This window comes from Halictus rubicundus, unplaced genomic scaffold, assembly GCF_050948215.1.
Source record: "Halictus rubicundus isolate RS-2024b unplaced genomic scaffold, iyHalRubi1_principal scaffold0292, whole genome shotgun sequence".
In the NCBI taxonomy this organism is placed as follows: Eukaryota; Metazoa; Arthropoda; class Insecta; order Hymenoptera; family Halictidae; genus Halictus; species Halictus rubicundus.
The window spans coordinates 186324-204198 of record NW_027488833.1 but is presented as its reverse complement, the minus strand read 5'-3'; the positions used below and the strand labels follow the sequence as shown (position 1 = coordinate 204198).

Here is a 17875-nt window from a genome sequence, read left to right as displayed (position 1 = left end):
GCGTCACCTCTCGTTCCCTGCGGCGATTGATCGGATTGACGAAAAATCCCACTTGATCCTGGAACAGGCGGTTCTGCAACTTCCGGTGGCAGTGGGCGCCGTGGTGGCTCCACGACCGCTGTCACTCTGCCCTCTTGCACCGCCCGAGTCCTCTTCGTTGGCGGCTGGACCACGCTGTTCCCCTTTTGATAGTTCTTCTTCCTTTTCGCCGTCATCGTCACGACACTTCACTTGTTACACACTTCACCCGAGCGATCGATTCTCTATCCTGCTATCCCCGAACAAAGTCCCGGGTTTCGGCACCAAATGTTAGTTCTTCAACACAGGATAGGAAAATCGCACGTTGTTCCGAAGACGGGTGAAATGATACAGCAATTAATCGTATCTACATATAACACTTTATTCCACTTTGTTCATTAACGCTGTAGGAAAATCGCACTTGCTCCGAGGACGGGTGACACGATACAGAGCGAAATTCCTCTCGGTTCGCCGCTATGCTCACTTTCGGCGCGTACCGCTCCCCGCCGGCTCGCAGGCCTACCAGCCCCGGTCGACCCTTCGGGTCTGACCGTGCACGTTGCCCCAATTCGCAGAAGGGTGATCACATCCTTCTCCTTGGGTCATAAACGGGCCTAGATCGCTGGTGTCAGCGATCTTACCACGCGGCCTTTTGTTCTTTCCGACCTTTCGAGGTGTCGAACACATGACGCGATGCCGGCGAGAATCCCCTTTTCAGGAGACCGGTGAACACAACGGTTTCGCTCTGTCTCTCTCTCTTCACACACACACTTTTACAATCATCATTCATATAAGCCATACAACGCATTTCTTATAACTAACGCCAATACAAATGAATATACCAGAATACACCAAAACAGCCGAACACGCCAGAATACAACAGAATACGCATAATGTTTCACACCACTTTCGAACACATGTAGTAACAAACGGCGGATCCGTAACACTCTATAAACATAAACGGCATTTCGTCCGCAACAGGAATCCTGTTGGTCACCCTTTGTTTGGACTAATAGTGTCAAAACAGGATGCAAAGCCATTGCTTTTTACACAATTGTATGTATTTATATATCAGTTTTACTTTCTTTATATTAAGTTTGTGATACATTAATCTCCTTATCACTCTTTATTGAGGTTCAAGAAATTTCTTTTTTCAGGCAATATGTATAATACTGATTACATTAGTTTCTTATCAACTACATGGAGGAGAATCGTCACAACTGTATAACCCTTTATTTGAAGCTGATGTCAGGGAATGTAAGTTCTAGTGCATATATATGTCGGAGCTTTTCCCTTGTTCTTTCTCTCCATTGGAAGCACGCTCAATGATTCACACAATTTTATTCTTTATTCGAGATACAACAAACACAAGTGTCGTTTTCGACGATCTGTTCGAAAGTGTCTCCTCGTCGCTCCCTTCTCTCTCGGCAAATCAATCTGCCCGCCGCCGCGCTCCCCTCTCAGGAGCCCAACCATACTCGGCCGCGTGCCGAGGAAAACAAAACAAAACAAAACAAAACAAAACTGCATAATTAAATCTTCTTCGGCCTTCGACATCTCCGACACGGCCATTCTGACAAATCACACGTCCTCGTGTGTATGTAAACCATCCTGGTCTAGATTTAATCCTGGGTTGTCTTGATCTTTTCAGATATCTAAAGAAAAGAAAATTTTGTACTAACAAATTCGAAATTTCAATGAGAATAATAGAGTAACAGTGTATATTCATTCGTTTAAGTATCAAAATATCGTATGCACACTATCACTCAAGGAATCACCAGAATCCTCACATCACTCCAAGTCAGTCAAATACCAATCTCCTTTAAAGAGACTCAGGCCCCGCCGCATCACTAGCCGCGCATCGCGCCCTGTTCAATTTTCCTAGAAAATTGCAGTTACGACTACGACAGTGCATGCAGTGGCCAAATTTAACACTCAATAGAGTCACTAAGACTCCCAGGTCACTCCAAGTCGACCAATTAACAGTCTCCTTTAATGAGACTCGGGCCTCCATTACATCGCCAGCCGCGCACCGCGCCCTGATCAATTCCACAATGAAATTGCAGTTACGGCTACGACCAACGCATGTAATGCAGCTAAACTGCCATGCCCATTTAAATATCAACTGCGGTGCCTTCACCGGCACTCTCAACAACTCGTTCATCACTGGACAAATCTAACTCTGGAGGAAGCCGACTCTGCGGCATCCCTCGAATGCGATCGTGTGCATACTTGTATGTTCTGTTACCAGTCAAAGATTTAAGGAGGTAACGGTCACCTTCCAGCAACTCTTGAATTTTAAATGGACCCCTATACTTTGGATCCAACTTATTCTGATTACGTTCGTGATTCTCAATTAGAACAAGATCTCCAACTTTAAATTTAACTACTTTTGCCTTGTTAGAATCAAATCGCGATTTTTCATAAATCGATGCTTTCTTAATGTTGTGAACCGCCTGCTCTCTTATTCTCAGAATATCGACCTCAGTTTCAGTATCGTCAACAGTCAATAAATTTAACGGTCTTGCCAGTTTTCCAATCATGAGTTCAAGAGGGCTAGCCCTGGTTACCCGATGTATCGTACAATTCAACGCCAATTGTACGTCCTCAAGGGCGTCTTGCCATGATCGTTCAGAAGCCTCTACAGAAGTTAACATTCCTTTCAAGGTTCCCATTATACGCTCCACCTGACCGTTCGCACGACAAGAACCAGTAGCTATTAAATGGAGATTTATGCCATGAGATTCACAAAATGTTCTGAAATCTTTACTTGCAAAACAGCGCCCTTGATCAGCAATTACTCGAGAAGGTGTTCCGAAGAGGGATATGCCGAATTTTAATGCTTTGATTACATTGACAACGTCGATATTCAAAGTATGATACAAGAGAACAAATTTTGTAAATCCGTCTATAAGAACTATCACATATTCCTTAATATCGCTCTTGCCACTAAGTTTACCGGTAATGTCAATGTGTACCGTGTGCCAGGGTGAACTAGTCTTTGGAATGGGATAAAGTTCTACCTGTGTGCGACCCGAATGAGACTTCGAGAGTTTACAAGTAATGCAATTATCCACGAATTTTCGGACATACTTGGACATAGTATCAAACCAATAATACTCGTAAACTTTATCCAGCGTCTTTTCCCAACCGAGATGCATGATCGACTCATGCACGTGGTTAATCACGGACCACCGATATGCTCGCGGCACAACAGGAAGGAAACGTGTACGATTATTCTTTTGAATATTACGATACAAAATACCCGAACGTATTTCATAAGTTTTGGCAAGATCACGAGAAAGTTGACCGTCTTTCAATTTTGAAATAATAGATTGAATTTCTTCATCCTGTAGTTGTTCCGCATGTAACCAATTGGCAGACAAAGTGGCTAAATTTACACGCTTCTGCTCAACCTTCTGAAAATTCGGTGTTAAGGAATTTGAAAGAGGATTTCGCGAGAGAAAATCAACATGAGCCATACGTTTACCCTCTCTATAAAGGATATCAAAATCGAAAGCTTGTAAAAAGGCCCACCATCGATGTACCCGTGGCGTTAAATCAACTTTATTCCGCGAGGCTTTTAATGAATTACAATCAGTGACTACGGTGAAATGGTGGCCTTGTAAATAATATCGAAAATGCTTGACAGCGTAAACCACCGCCAGAGTTTGCAACTCATAGGAATGATATTTTGACTCGGCATCCGCGGTCCGCTTACTACAGTACTCAACAACATGTAATTTATCTTCTATCTTTTGAAAGAGAATTCCTCCGAAACCTTCCGCGCTTGCATCCGTGTGCAATTCAATAGGGAGACCCGGATTGAAGATCGTGAGTACAGGTACACTCGTTAACGTTCCAATTACTTTCTGTCTAATTTCATCATGTTCAGGTTTCCAGTCAAGTTGCTTACCGGAGGTTAAACGAAATAAGGGTGCCATAATTCGGGAGAAATCAGGCACAAATTTACGGAAATATGATGCAAGACCAATGAATTGTCTTAGTTGATGTACATTTTCAGGTGGAGGCAGCCGAGTTAAAGCTTCAATCTTTCGGGGATTAGGCTTCACTTTTCCCGCAGAAATTTCATAACCAAGGAACTCTACTCGACGCTTTAAAAAGGAACATTTTGCAATGTTCAAACAAAATCCCGCTTTAGTCAAGGCTGTTAGAACTTCACGTAATCTTTGTAAACCATCGCATACGTCGTTTGACGGAATCAAAATATCGTCCATATACAGGACTACATACGAATATACCAAGTCACCCAAAGCATTGGACACGGCACGTTGGAAAACACTGGGAGCGTTGCGCAAACCAAATGGCATAGCCAAATACTCAAACTGTCCATCAGGAGTAACGAAAGCAGTACGTTCTATACTTTCAGGACTAACCGGTATTTGATGAAACCCACTTGCACAGTCTAAACACGTGAAATAATTGGCTCCGGATAACCTCGAAATCTGATCAGAAATGAGAGGCAAAGGAAATTTATCCGGTACCGTGTTATTATTTAATTCACGATAGTCGACACACATACGATCCGTACCATCTCGTTTCTTTACTAAAATAATGGGACTTGCAAAAGGGGAACAACTTTGTCGAATTATATTGGCGCGTAATAACTCCTCTATTTTATTCCGAACTGTCTGTCTTTCCTCTGGACAAAGTCTATATGGACGTCGCTGTACCGTTCGATTTGAATCCTTAAGGCGTATACGTAATTCTCCCGTAGTGACACGAGTTTGGGGTAAACCATCGATAAAAGCGGATGGGAACCGATTTAACACTGACGTCAGTTGTGGTTTCTCTTCTGGTGGTAAGTCAGTGTTAACGGACGAGACATCAATGCATGAAAATAAATTGCAAGAATCCACCAACCTAGCTTTAAAAATTCTCAGAGCTGTGTCAGTCATTTGAACCGTAAAACCAAGTTGTAGAATTTCGCGACCAATCATCACCCCGTATTTCAAACAAATATCAGGCAAAACATGAAACAAAATTGACAAGCGATTTCCATCAATTGAACATTCAGTACGAATTTGCACAGTACTATATACGTCAGAATTTCCGATACCCATAATATGAATAGTCGAATTTACACGAATACCCGAGAATTTAATTGCCACACTCTCCTTTAACAGAGAACACTCAGCCCCAGAATCAAAAATAAAAGGAAACGACTCACCAGATTGCAATTGTATTTGTCCGCATACACCACGAACTTCACAGCTATCAACACGTTGTTGACCAGCTCCAGCCCCACTGCTACCAGCGATGTTTTGTTTGATGCAACGCGATGCGATGTGGCCCTTCTCGCCGCAACGAAAACAAACGACGGAATTCTTGGTATCGAATGACGTTCCTGGCTTCGGATTTACTGCTGTCTTCAAATTAGTCTTGATCGTCTTATTGCGACAATCAACCGCCCGGTGGCCATGTTTACCACAATAATAGCATCTGACACCTGTAGGTGCCAAATATTTGGGTCGCTTTGTATCAACCGTGTCGTAGTCAGAAACCAATTTGCGTTTCAAATTAGGAAGTGCCTTCATTTCCTTTAAAAGTTTGCTGCGTGTCGTAATATCAGTTGTATATGCGATACGTTGCAAACGAGCGTCAAATCGCGCCACATGTGCTAATACACATGAAACAGCAATTTCTTCTTTATTCAGGTTTTCCCACCTCGCTGATAGTGACGTAATTAAACGACTAGCGTACGCAGCAAGGCACTCTCCTTCTTTTGGTCGGCTATTGTTCACATTGATGATACTGGCAGCACAGGTTTCCACACAGTCATAACGTGAGAGGAATAGATCCTTAAATTGTGGCCAGGTTATCCCCGCATGTGCCACTTGAGACAGCCATGCTGATGCGCTACCCTTTAACGCTTTACTCAGAGTAATAATGAGAGCACCACCTTGTAGAGGACGTTCAGCCAAACAAACGTCAGCCGTAGCACACCATGCGCGTGGCTCAATATCCGTATCTTCCGGATCGAATTTAGGCAGCGCAATTGACGAGGCAGAAGGTCCTTTAATTGCTTCAAACAACTCTAATACGTGCCGATTCTGTATCTCATACATCGCCTGCCAGTCATTGCGATCCAAATTCGGTGAAGCACGAGCCGATCCCACTTCTGATGTCGGAGCTTTTCCCTTGTTCTTTCTCTCCATTGGAAGCACGCTCAATGATTCACACAACTTTATTCTTTATTCGAGATACAACAAACACAAGTGTCGTTTTCGACGATCTGTTCGAAAGTGTCTCCTCGTCGCTCCCTTCTCTCTCGGCAAATCAATCTGCCCGCCGCCGCGCTCCCCTCTCAGGAGCCCAACCATACTCGGCCGCATGCCGAGGAAAACAAAACAAAACAAAACAAAACTGCATAATTAAATCTTCTTCGGCCTTCGACATCTCCGACATATATATATATGATAATATCATTTTTACACATATCATTTTTAGCAATGCAAATTGTCGGAGGGTTCTTCATATTTTATTTCATCCTTCTCATCTTATCCGCACTGTTAATGGTACATGGAGTAAGGGAGAGAATACGAGGCTGGTTACTGCCTTGGCTTATATTGTGGTTTATCGCATGTCTTTTCGAACTAGTTTTTGGGCTTTGGCTTGTAGGAGGATATTATATCTACGTAAGTTTTTGAATGAATCTTAAATAGTCTTCAGGAATTTACAAATTAATATGTTGGTATTAATTTTTCCAGCTTGAAGCAACATTTGCCGCAATGTGTCTCTGGCTTTAGATGTCATATAATGTAAGTATAAGACAATATTTTTGTCTCTCATCTTATAATACACAGATTGTCTTAGATTTTAATTGCCAAGTAAGAATCTAAACTGTATAAGAAATTAGATCCATAACATAGGTAGACAAAGTTTAGCCATTAAAACCTGGGAGTCTATAGTGATGTATTTCTAACTTCTCTCAATTTAATTTATAGGTATATTGTTGGCTGGTTGTTCTCTCTATGTACAAAATATTTGAGAAGCTGCAGTCTCCGAATATTGAGCTTTTGTGGCCCTAAGTATTCACTTAAGTACTTTTGAGTCACAGAGTACATTAATTGGCACCAAAGTAAGATACAATGTCGTAGAGATGAGTTTATCAGATTTGATTTTATATATTTTTATAAAGGATAGCCAGATCGACAGCATTATCTACAATAATATGAATTAATAATACTGATTATATTAGTTTCTTATCAACTACATGCAGGAGAATCGTCACAACTGTATAACCCTTTATTTGAAGCTGATGTCAGGGAATGTAAGTTCTAGTGCATATATATATATATATATATGTGATAATATCATTTTTACACATATCATTTTTAGCAATGCAAATTGTCGGAGGGTTCTTCATATTTTATTTCATCCTTCTCATCTTATCCGCACTGTTAATGGTACATGGAGTAAGGGAGAGAATACGAGGCTGGTTACTGCCTTGGCTTATATTGTGGTTTATCGCATGTCTTTTCGAACTAGTTTTTGGGCTTTGGCTTGTAGGAGGATATTATATCTACGTAAGTTTTTGAATGAATCTTAAATAGTCTTCAGGAATTTACAAATTAATATGTTGGTATTAATTTTTCCAGCTTGAAGCAACATTTGCCGCAATGTGTCTCTGGCTTTGGATGTCATATAATGTAAGTATAAGACAATATTTTTGTCTCTCATCTTATAATACACAGATTGTCTTAGATTTTAATTGCCAAGTAAGAATCTAAACTGTATAAGAAATTAGATCCATAACATAGGTAGACAAAGTTTAGCCATTAAAACCTGGGAGTCTATAGTGATGTATTTCTAACTTCTCTCAATTTAATTTATAGGTATATTGTTGGCTGGTTGTTCTCTCTATGTACAAAATATTTGAGAAGCTGCAGTCTCCGAATATTGAGCTTTTGTGGCCCTAAGTATTCACTTAAGTACTTTTGAGTCACAGAGTACATTAATTGGCACCAAAGTAAGATACAATGTCGTAGAGATGAGTTTATCAGATTTGATTTTATATATTTTTATAAAGGATAGCCAGATCGACAGCATTATCTACAATAATATGAATTAAGCAAAGACACAATAATCTGCCATGTTTGACTTGCTTATAATTATTCATTTCAATACGTATAATACTAAGTGTCATTAATGTACAATTAGTCCCATATCCGAAGATTTGGGACATTCATTTTATAACGGAAGACTGATATTGGTCTGTTACATTCCGAACAATTATTATTAGTTTCTAAAACCATTTTGGCTTTGTCCGTCGGTAGCACTGTGGTTGATAATTCTTGTAATTGTGGGATTTCCCTAATTGATCACAGTGTGGCCTTTGACGTTGTATAGCATTCTAGATTATTCCGCGTTAAATGTATTTATGTAACGAATACCCTTCTTGGAATCAACGCCGTCCGGAAACGTTGCTATGTTTAAGTATTTAGATTAGGATAAAGGCAGAGGTAACGATGCCCGCTCGTCACCTTGTTAGTATTAAGCGACCTCGTCAGTCGGACCATAACATAAGGCGAATATACCAACGGTCGAGGAGAAGCTGGCTTGCGTGGTGTAGAATATGGGAACGTAAGGGTGTTCGGTAATTCATTGCAATTATGGGATCACCCTAACCGGACACTCCAAACGTTCGACTCAGGTATGTTGAGCGTTCAAGGATCTCTTTGTTTGGCCCGGGGCGTGAGCTGACCCGGGCCCCCGGGGGGAGCATAGCTCCCCCCGTGATAGGCCGACACCCCCCGGGTTAATTTCCCGGTTTGGGGGGGGGGGTGTCGGTCCGTCCCTCCCCGGTTGGGGAGGGGGATCCGTGGGGGGTTTGGGGAAAGGAAGGGTCGGGGCGTGCCGGATCGCGCCTCCGACGGCCCTTCCTCCCGGTGGCGGTGTCTTCTTGCCTCGGCCGGGGCTGGTTCCTTCGGGATACCGGCTCCGAGCGGGGCACGAAGACTCCGGGAGCTGTGGTTGGACCGAGCTGGGGCTCGGGAAGCCCAATCCGAAGGCTCCAGGGATGGGGACACCGGGCGGGTCCCTCCGCCCGGGGTCTTATAGCGTAGGCAGTGGGGGAGGTTAACCCCTCCCCCGGGGTATGATGATAGCTGGGAGGTGTCCTGTTGAGTACTCGCGTGATCCAGGAACCTCCCGTGTAGCTTAGGTGGGCGTGAGGTTTTAGTGGGTAGTCTCCGGGGGTTCATCCCCCGGGGAGAATCCCACATAACCCCGGCTTCCCCCAGGGAGCCGGGGTATGTATAAAACATTTCCTCACGGAAAAAAAAAAAAAAAAGCATATGTTGCTTTTAGCTGGCTTAAAAATTACGAAAGTGGTAGGTACATTCGGAAGGATTTTTGATTTATGACGTCAATGGTCGGTACGTCGTCAATGGGAATTGTTATACCTGGCCTTGGTCGCACGCTTGTCGCGTCGTTCGTAAGGTCTTACGACGCAATAAAAACCAAAAAAAAACCATTTTAATTTCGCCATTTTTTAAGTGCCACCATTTTTGGGGGTCTATCGTTAGGTCCGCCAATGCCCATATCAGCCGCGCCCGTAGTCCTAGTGTTTTGGCTTCGACGTCACACGCTACATAGTATATGTGACCGCTGTAGCCAATATCTCGACTATAGCCGAAAGTACGTGTGAAACGAAGCCTGTCCCTTGCACTCTGATCCAATCGGCCGCGCATTCGTACCTATGCTCTGACCAACGAGACCGAGGCAGTGAAGCACCCAGCGTGCGTCCTTTGCTAATCGTCTTGCAAGGGTAACTTCAACTCTGTCGCACTCGTGCGCCTATGTTTACGTCTACTGTCTCGTCTCATTGGACAAGATATAGATACGCCATAGCATTCCTGCCAGGGAACCTTCCATCTAATCATTTTTAGGTCATTATGGACAAGAATTCAGAAGTTTCCATGTACAGTGAGTGTAAAAAGTATTCTTACACCTCTTATAGTTTTAGAAAACCATATATTTCTGTATGTAATTGTACATTCTTTAAGAAATCGGCTCTTTTTAAACCTTTTGAAGTATATTCATATGACAGTATGTAGTTGAAATATATAACAATTACAATTATGTTTCGTTTTATAAACATGTGTGCAATTATATAGAGAAATACATGGTTTTTTAAGCCAACACGAGGTGTGCGAATACTTTTTACACTCACTGTACATTTTTTCTTGTCGTAAGACAAAACGATGCAATTTGTGTGCAATTAATTCTTCTTATTCCACGAATTGTCATGTAATAGAGTCATTCCACGCGATGTCGGACACTTTTGGTAGTATTGTTTCGGGTTTCTTCGCCGGGTGCCACGACAGCATCCGAACAGAATCCATTTTCGAAGTATAGAAGAGAATATTGTTCATTTAATTGTAAGTTGTAATGCTAAGAAGTAATGGTTGAAACTATAAGGAACTATACAACTCAAGGTTCGAAATGTGGTGGGAATAGTGGAAAATTGGAAAAGTGGAAGTACACGTACAACATTTGGTTCGCAAGCATTTACGGTTGTAAATCTTAGTACGCTAACGGTGTACAAGGTTCCGCATGTGCTGCATTCGGCTGGCTTAAAAATTACGAAAGTGGTGGGTACAATCGGAAGGATTTTTGATTTATGACGTCCATGGTCGGTAGGTCGTCGATAGGGATTTTTATACCTGTCCTTGGTCGCGTGCTTGTGATGTCGTAGTAAGTCAATTTGTCAAACAACCCAGGCGAACACGGCGAACATTCTGAAGATTCTGTTTCTTTGCCATAATGGCACACCTCGACCGTGAGTGGCGCGCGGAAAAGTATTCTGCCATAACCATTCGCCTTGGAACGGCGAAAAAATAACCGATGCTTTACCTCCACAGAAAGCGCACGACATCTTTCGCAGGCAAAACGGCAAATCTGGCGGCCAAATGTTTTATTGCTGTCCGCATGCCGACAGCAATCCGCAGTCGGTCAGAAAGGTCTTCGTACGCCCTTGAAAATTTTCTTGCCGAGAAAATTCCACCCCATCCATGATGGCTTTTAGCGAAAATTCCACCCCCATCCATGTCGTCGTGAGGAAGGGGTCACCGAAAATGTATATAACGGGCTGCAGGGCAAAATTTCAGCACCATTTTTTGGCCCATCCTTAGCATCTCAGTGACCACGTTATTTTTACCACGATGGAATATTCTGGAGATTCATCGGTCTTAGTGACCATTGCAGTATTGCTGACATCAGCTGCACGGTACGAGCTCAGCCGGATGGATTCCGCGGAACAGGAGCAACAGCGGCAGCAGGCAGTTGCACCCAGGAGGAGACGCCGTTTCAGCGTCCACCCTCTGTGGCGCAATCGCAGCACAGAGGGGGAGTTTGTACTAGTGAGTCAAATGTTGACTGACACCGAGGGAAAGTTTTATGGCTATTTTCGGATGAGCCGAAATTGCTTCGAGACGTTGCTGGCAAAACTGGAGCACCGGGCTGGACCGAAAGGAGACAAGAATGAAAAAGCCGATCTCACCGAGGGAACGATTGGCTGTTTGTTTACGGTAAGTGGGTTTACAATTCATTGCATTTTATGAACACTTTTTTACTAAGTTTGCTAATACTATATTTATACAGGCAATAAACAGACAAACTTTTATCACTGTTTCAGATACTTGACAACGGGGGATTCTTACAAAACCATCAGCTACAGCTTTCGAATGGGGCATTCCACCGTCCAGGAAATTGTAACCGAGACATGCCTGATCATCGCAACGATACTGATACCGGAGACGATTTTCACGCCTAGCGTGGAGAGGTGGGAGGCCATCCGGCTGCAGTTTTGGGAACAGTGTAAATTCCCTAATTGTTTGGGGGCCATCGATGGTAAGCACGTGACCATCCAGGCGCCAGCAAACTCGGCATTGTATTTCAACTACAAGAAGACCTTTTCGATCGTGCTAATGGCTGTGGCTGATGCCAACTCAAATTTCATCGCCATCGAGGTTGGGGCATACGGGAGGATCAGCGATGGTGGTATCTTTGCCTATTCCAAACTTGGGCAAGACATCATGGGACTTACCCAATGTTGCCCGACAGCCATTTGCCGGGCACATCGGTCAGCGCGCCATGCGTTATGGTGGGAGACGAAGCGTTCCCGCTCAAGAGACACCTTTTGAGGCCGTATCCGGGCAGCCTAGCTGAAGGAGATCCGGAATGACCCACTTCAACACCACGCTGTCCATTGCCCGGCGTGTTGTTGAAAACGCCTTCGGCATACTTGCGCAGAAATTTAGAATATACACTCGGCGCTTACACGCCAAGCCGGAAAATGTAGATAAGATCATCACTGCAACGTGCGCCCTACATAACTACATCCGCGGATATGAGGCATGCCATGAAGCGCCAGGCCGGACGAGAGGAGAAGACATGAACGTGGAGAGTGGTGGAAATTGGCGTAGCTTGAGCCACCACGGGAGCAATTCCACACGCGAGGCCTTCGGCGTGAGGGATATGTTTAAGGATTTATTATTCAGATCGAGGGGCGCGGACTGAGCGGTTAATTTTTATAGTTTTAAGATGTGTATATAGAATAAGTAGATATAAGCGTTAGGTATAAGCGTTAGGTGTAAGAGGTAGAAGGTGTTAGGTGTAATCGTTGTTGTTAATGTAAGTTAAAAATATGAAAAATAAAAAATTGTTAAAACCAACGTACTCTTATTTTATCTATCCCAGTCTAACTTAATCTAACTTAGTCTACTTAATGGTTGGAGGAAGAAAGGATTCGAAAAATAAAAAAATTTTTTAAATAACATAATTTATTCATGTAAAATATAATCCAAGTTAATCTAAGTTATTATATCGTAATGTAACAATCTATCTCACTCTAACTTAACCTACCTTAGTCTAATGTAATCTACCTCAATCTAACTTGTTCTAATTTCGTTCTCCTGTTCACGACTATATACCATTATAGAGGCAGATACTCAATAGTTTTCGATATGCTGACTATTACAGGTTTATTATTCCCCGTGTTATGCCACACGGATCGGACAGGATGTCAGTATCAATCAATTATCGAAAGGACACTAACATATAAGCGAGAAACGACCACACTTGTTCAAAAAAAAGGTAGATGAGCTTACGTCGCATCACACGAACGTTATAGTAACTTGTTCGAAATCCGGAAAATTAACACAGGATATTTATAGAGACTTCTGAAAATTTAATATGTATATTCAATGTATAAATAATAATATATAATAATGGTAAATGGTCCTGTTGTCAGTAAATAAATACATGTGATTTATAATTCAAAATGTAATTTTATGCGTGAAATTTAATCGATTGAAATGAATAACTTGAATGTACAATGATGAAACTTGATAAATTGAGTATCTGCCCGTATACTCATATATGTGTTCGTGAACAGGAGAACGGGATGTGTAAGTGTCCCAGATAGCACAGAGACGTCTTAAAGACGTCTTAAAGACGTCTGTCGATGGACATTCAGACGTCTTAAAGACGTCTTGAATGTCCTACGAACGTCTTCCGAACGTCTTGTGAACGTCTCTGGAACGTCTTTGTTATAAAACTGTACGTCTTAAACACGCCTTTAAAACGTCTGTTAGACGTCTTTAAGACGTCTGTTAGACGTCTTTAAGACGTCTGTTAGACGTCTTTAAGACGTCTGTTAGACGCCTTTAAAACGTCTGTTAGACGTCTTTAAGACGTCTTTAAAACGTCTGTCAGACGCCTTTAAAACGTCTGTTAGACGTCTTTAAAACGTCTGTCAGACGTCTTTAAGACGTCTCGAAACAGAGGTCTTTAAGACGTTCATAAATTTTAGTAAAATGCAATTAAAGAGGGATTAAATAGGGATTAATTAGGGATTGGGAGAGAAAAATTTTTAAAGAAAAACGAGTTCAAAGTATATTCATTTTATTATCAAGCTCAAACAAATAATACTACATAAAGTTAAACTTAAAATTAAACACACTTAAACAAATAATACTATTTAAAGATAAACTTAAAATTAACATTAAACAAATTAAACGAATAATACAACATAAACTTAATATCAATCAATTAGTTTATTTGATCCCCTCAGGGTTACAAATTCATACCCTTCCCCTCACTTAAACCTAAATCGCTCTTAACCTAATTACATCTAACGCCGCACCCTACTCGCCAGAACATAAACTTAATATTAAATAAGTTAAAGTTAAACTTAAAAGTAAAATTAAAACTAAAATTAAAATTAAAATTAAAATTAAATTTAAATTGTACATTTATGGTGTATAATAGTTGTAACTTACCGAAAGTGCTATTTTTAAAAATTTTTACTTTATATTTGGACCATAAATTGCTACTGGCCTCCATTTTTTTAAGGGCTGTGATTAAACGTGCCCTTTGGTACGGTGGCCAATAACAATTCTCGCCCTCTAACCACCTGGACGGAACAGCCTCTACGCTGCCATCCTCTATAAATTGTACCACTGTCCACGTTTTCATCTCCATTCTGTAGTTGCCTAGAATTGGAAAATACAGTCAAAATTTGTGTAGCATGACTGAATACAGTGAAATCTCGTTGTATAACAGTGCCAACTTTACGTTTCCAACGAAGAAGCTCGAGAGCCGTTGCGGCCACAACATTGTCCGATTTCGTATTCGTGTAGGTAAAAATAACGGCGGTACATACAACGAGATTTCACTGTATTGTAGTTCACAGGATTATATAAAAAAAAAATATATAGCGAAAAAGCGTAAGAGAAAACACTAATGGTAACAAATAATAGCAATAAAAATACTTACTTGTCTATGTGGATCTCGGGTGAAATAAATGAGACTAAATGAGGCTCGTTGATATGTATGGTTCGTTATTTGTACGGATCGTCGACCGTCCTGTTCCAGCGTACGCGAGCGAATGTTCGTCGTTTGCATTCGTTTGTCCGAACTTTTGTCTCGCCATTCGATTATTTTACAAACGACGATCGACCTCGGAACCGATCTTCGCGTGTTTCGTTTCCCGAGGATGGTCGCCGCCGCGCATACTATGTATCTGGTGGTTCGTCGGTGTGCTCGTTGCACAGGCCGCCACATCGAATTAAAGGACTCGAGCGCGTATAATTCCATAACGCTATTTCCGAGCGCTTCAAGTACCTACAACTCGAAACTTCAAACTGTTATATCTCATCATGGAAGTATCTGACAAAAAAATGTTTCCGACAAAATTGACTTGTTTTTTCCTGTAGAATCTAAATATGTAACATTTTATAGGGGGTTCCATTTAAAATTATAAATGTACCTCCCCTCCCTCGTTAAAAGGGAAGGGAGGCCACTTCACGTTTATGTAGTCAGAAAGGCCCTTCAGTTCCATGCAATTTAAGACTAAGAACTTTAAAATCGATGGCATAGTTTTCGAGATATTGAGTTGTTCAGAGTTATGTGGGCCACCCTGTATATGGCAGTTGTTGCATGAATAAGGATGCTCCTTACCGATTTTGAAAACAATTTATATAAATATATTGTAACTCAATATTTTGAACAATTTTTGTGTGCCTATATACACTATGCATGTTACCGCATTTTTTCCGTATATGTTACCGCATTTTTCCAACGACGACGTCGCTGACCAGGATTTCTTGCAGTAGTATATATACAGTAATAAAGTTTTTCGCAAATATCTCTAAAACTGACCTTTATACATAACATTTAACAATCATCGAAATCGGTGAAGTGTAACTTACTGTACATATATACACTTACTACAATTAAATCTGTCCTAGCCAATTGTAACATTATATTGCAGTTGTGCTATATATACATGTATAAAGCCAGTCAAATTGTGGGACGATAGGGCTACCGGCGAACTACCCACATAAAAAAAAAAACAGCAACGTGCCAGGGGGTAACACCTCAATGGGTGGTAATGGAAGATTACCCATTATATTTGTATCAGGGAGCAAAATGGTACTGAGAATAACAGTTTCCAACTCTTATATTGATCGGTTCTGTTTAAAACAGTTATGAAGAACCGAAATATTTAGTCTTGAAAAAGACATCGATGTCTTAAAGATTTTTAATAAGACCTCTGAAATGAAACGTCTCGAAAAAGACGTTTTATTTTAGACGTAAAAATGACGACTCCAAAAAGACGTCTTAAAGACGTCTGAAATAAGACGTCGTTTTTACGTCTGAAATAAGACGCCTTAAAGACGCCTTTTCCAGACGTAAGACTTTCAGACGTAAAATGGACGTAAAACAGACGTCTTTAAGACGTCGCGTGCTATCTGGGGTGCAAAGTTTGAACAGAATCTGCCGTGGCCTCTCATTGTTAGTCTACTTAATGATTAAAGGAGGGAAAAGGAACCAAAAAGTAGAAACATTATTTAAATAACAATTTATTAAAAAATCCATCTTAACTGGCTTACCCTAATTAACCCTATACATAATTGTGGCATCCTGATAGGTCGATGAGAGAGTGAGTGAGCGAGAGAGAGAGAGAGAGAAGAGATAGAGAGACACGGCGCGGCAAGCGCGATACGGGAAAGGTATCAGATCGGTTGTAGCCGCTAAGAAGTGAACACGAGACTTCGCACATACGCACCTTGTACCTTATTATATTGTACTACGTTCAATAAACTTCATTTCTACTATTATACTACTAGCTGTGTCGTGTAGCTAATATAATTATATATAATTACCCTAATTAATCTAACTTAATCTATCTTAGTTAACTCTAATCTAACTTAATCTAAGTGGGCTTCCCCTGCCTGGTCGCACTCCCTCTCTTCGTACTTTGTCAGCAGTGCCACGACGCCCCTCTTTAATCGCGCTTGGTGCCTCTTGGATAAATCCATTGCAGAAACCGCTACCCCCATAAAAAAGTGATGGAGGGATGACTGCTTTGCGGGCTGTGCCTCCGTCTTGTTCCTCGCGACGGCTTGTAGGAATTCATTACAATCGGCTATCGTCTTCGCCAAAAGTTGTCGTGGTTCCTCGTTCTGGACCTGCGGCTGCATGTCCCGTTCGCAAGGTGCAGCATATTCAATGGGCGTTTCGCCCGTTTCATCGAAGCAATGCTCGCTGTCATCTTCGATGCGATTTTCGAGGCTGTAAAATAAAATTTAAAATGTAAAATACAATTTGAAATGTTTGTCAAATATTCATGAAATATTTCCCACCTCTGAGAAGCCTGTGTGCTCGATATCAGATCCCTTTCGAGGAAATGCGCAGACAGGAATTGTAGGCTATCCCAGTGCCTGTACTTCCGATGGGAGCTGCCCGCCGCCTGGCCACTTCGTACCGCGTTTTCTTTCGCCCGGTACTTCCGGAACAAATCACGCATATTTTGCCAACGTTTCTTGCACGCGGCCGCTACAACAAACATATTTTGCAGTTAACCTTTTGTCAGTGTGCGTCAAGGGGCTCGTACGTACACTACACATACAGTCAAACCTATTTTTGTGGGTAGGGACCTCACAAACGAAACCGCACAAAAAAATATTCAGAAACGTCATAAATAGCTATAACAAGGGTGTTATGATTCCAGTACCGCTGGCATTCATAGACCGCTTGGAAAAATGGCATAGAAAAGGTCTGCACAAACACAGGTTTGACTGTTAACTAAGGAGTTATTAAAACACAGTGATTACTAACCTGGTTGATTCAGCTCGTCGCCTATCTGCCTCCATGCAATGGCCTTGTACTTGGCATCCGAATACTTGGGGTGCCTCAAATTATATAAAAACTCCCGACTCCTCACGCACTCTATTAGACGTTCGTCCTGCATGGTTCTCGGAACTGAATATCTAAATCCTCGCAGGTCGGAACTAGAACTGATTTTTCCGACGAATTTCTCGTC

At 41.7% G+C, this 17875-nt stretch overlaps 1 protein-coding gene and 1 pseudogene across 1 annotated transcript; both read left to right on the top strand.

The window, feature by feature from the left end:
• Positions 1-850: 850 nt before the first annotated feature.
• LOC143364131 (uncharacterized) lies at positions 851-7101 on the top strand (annotated as a pseudogene).
• A 40-nt stretch (positions 7102-7141) lies between these two features.
• On the top strand, positions 7142-7992 carry LOC143364130 (uncharacterized). The gene is made up of 5 exons (XM_076804628.1): positions 7142-7145; positions 7241-7312; positions 7381-7568; positions 7641-7691; positions 7878-7992. The coding sequence occupies exons 1-5, from the start codon at positions 7142-7144 to the stop codon at positions 7959-7961; spliced, it is 399 nt and encodes a 132-aa protein (XP_076660743.1). The 3' UTR covers positions 7962-7992.
• The last annotated feature ends 9883 nt before the right edge of the window (positions 7993-17875 follow it).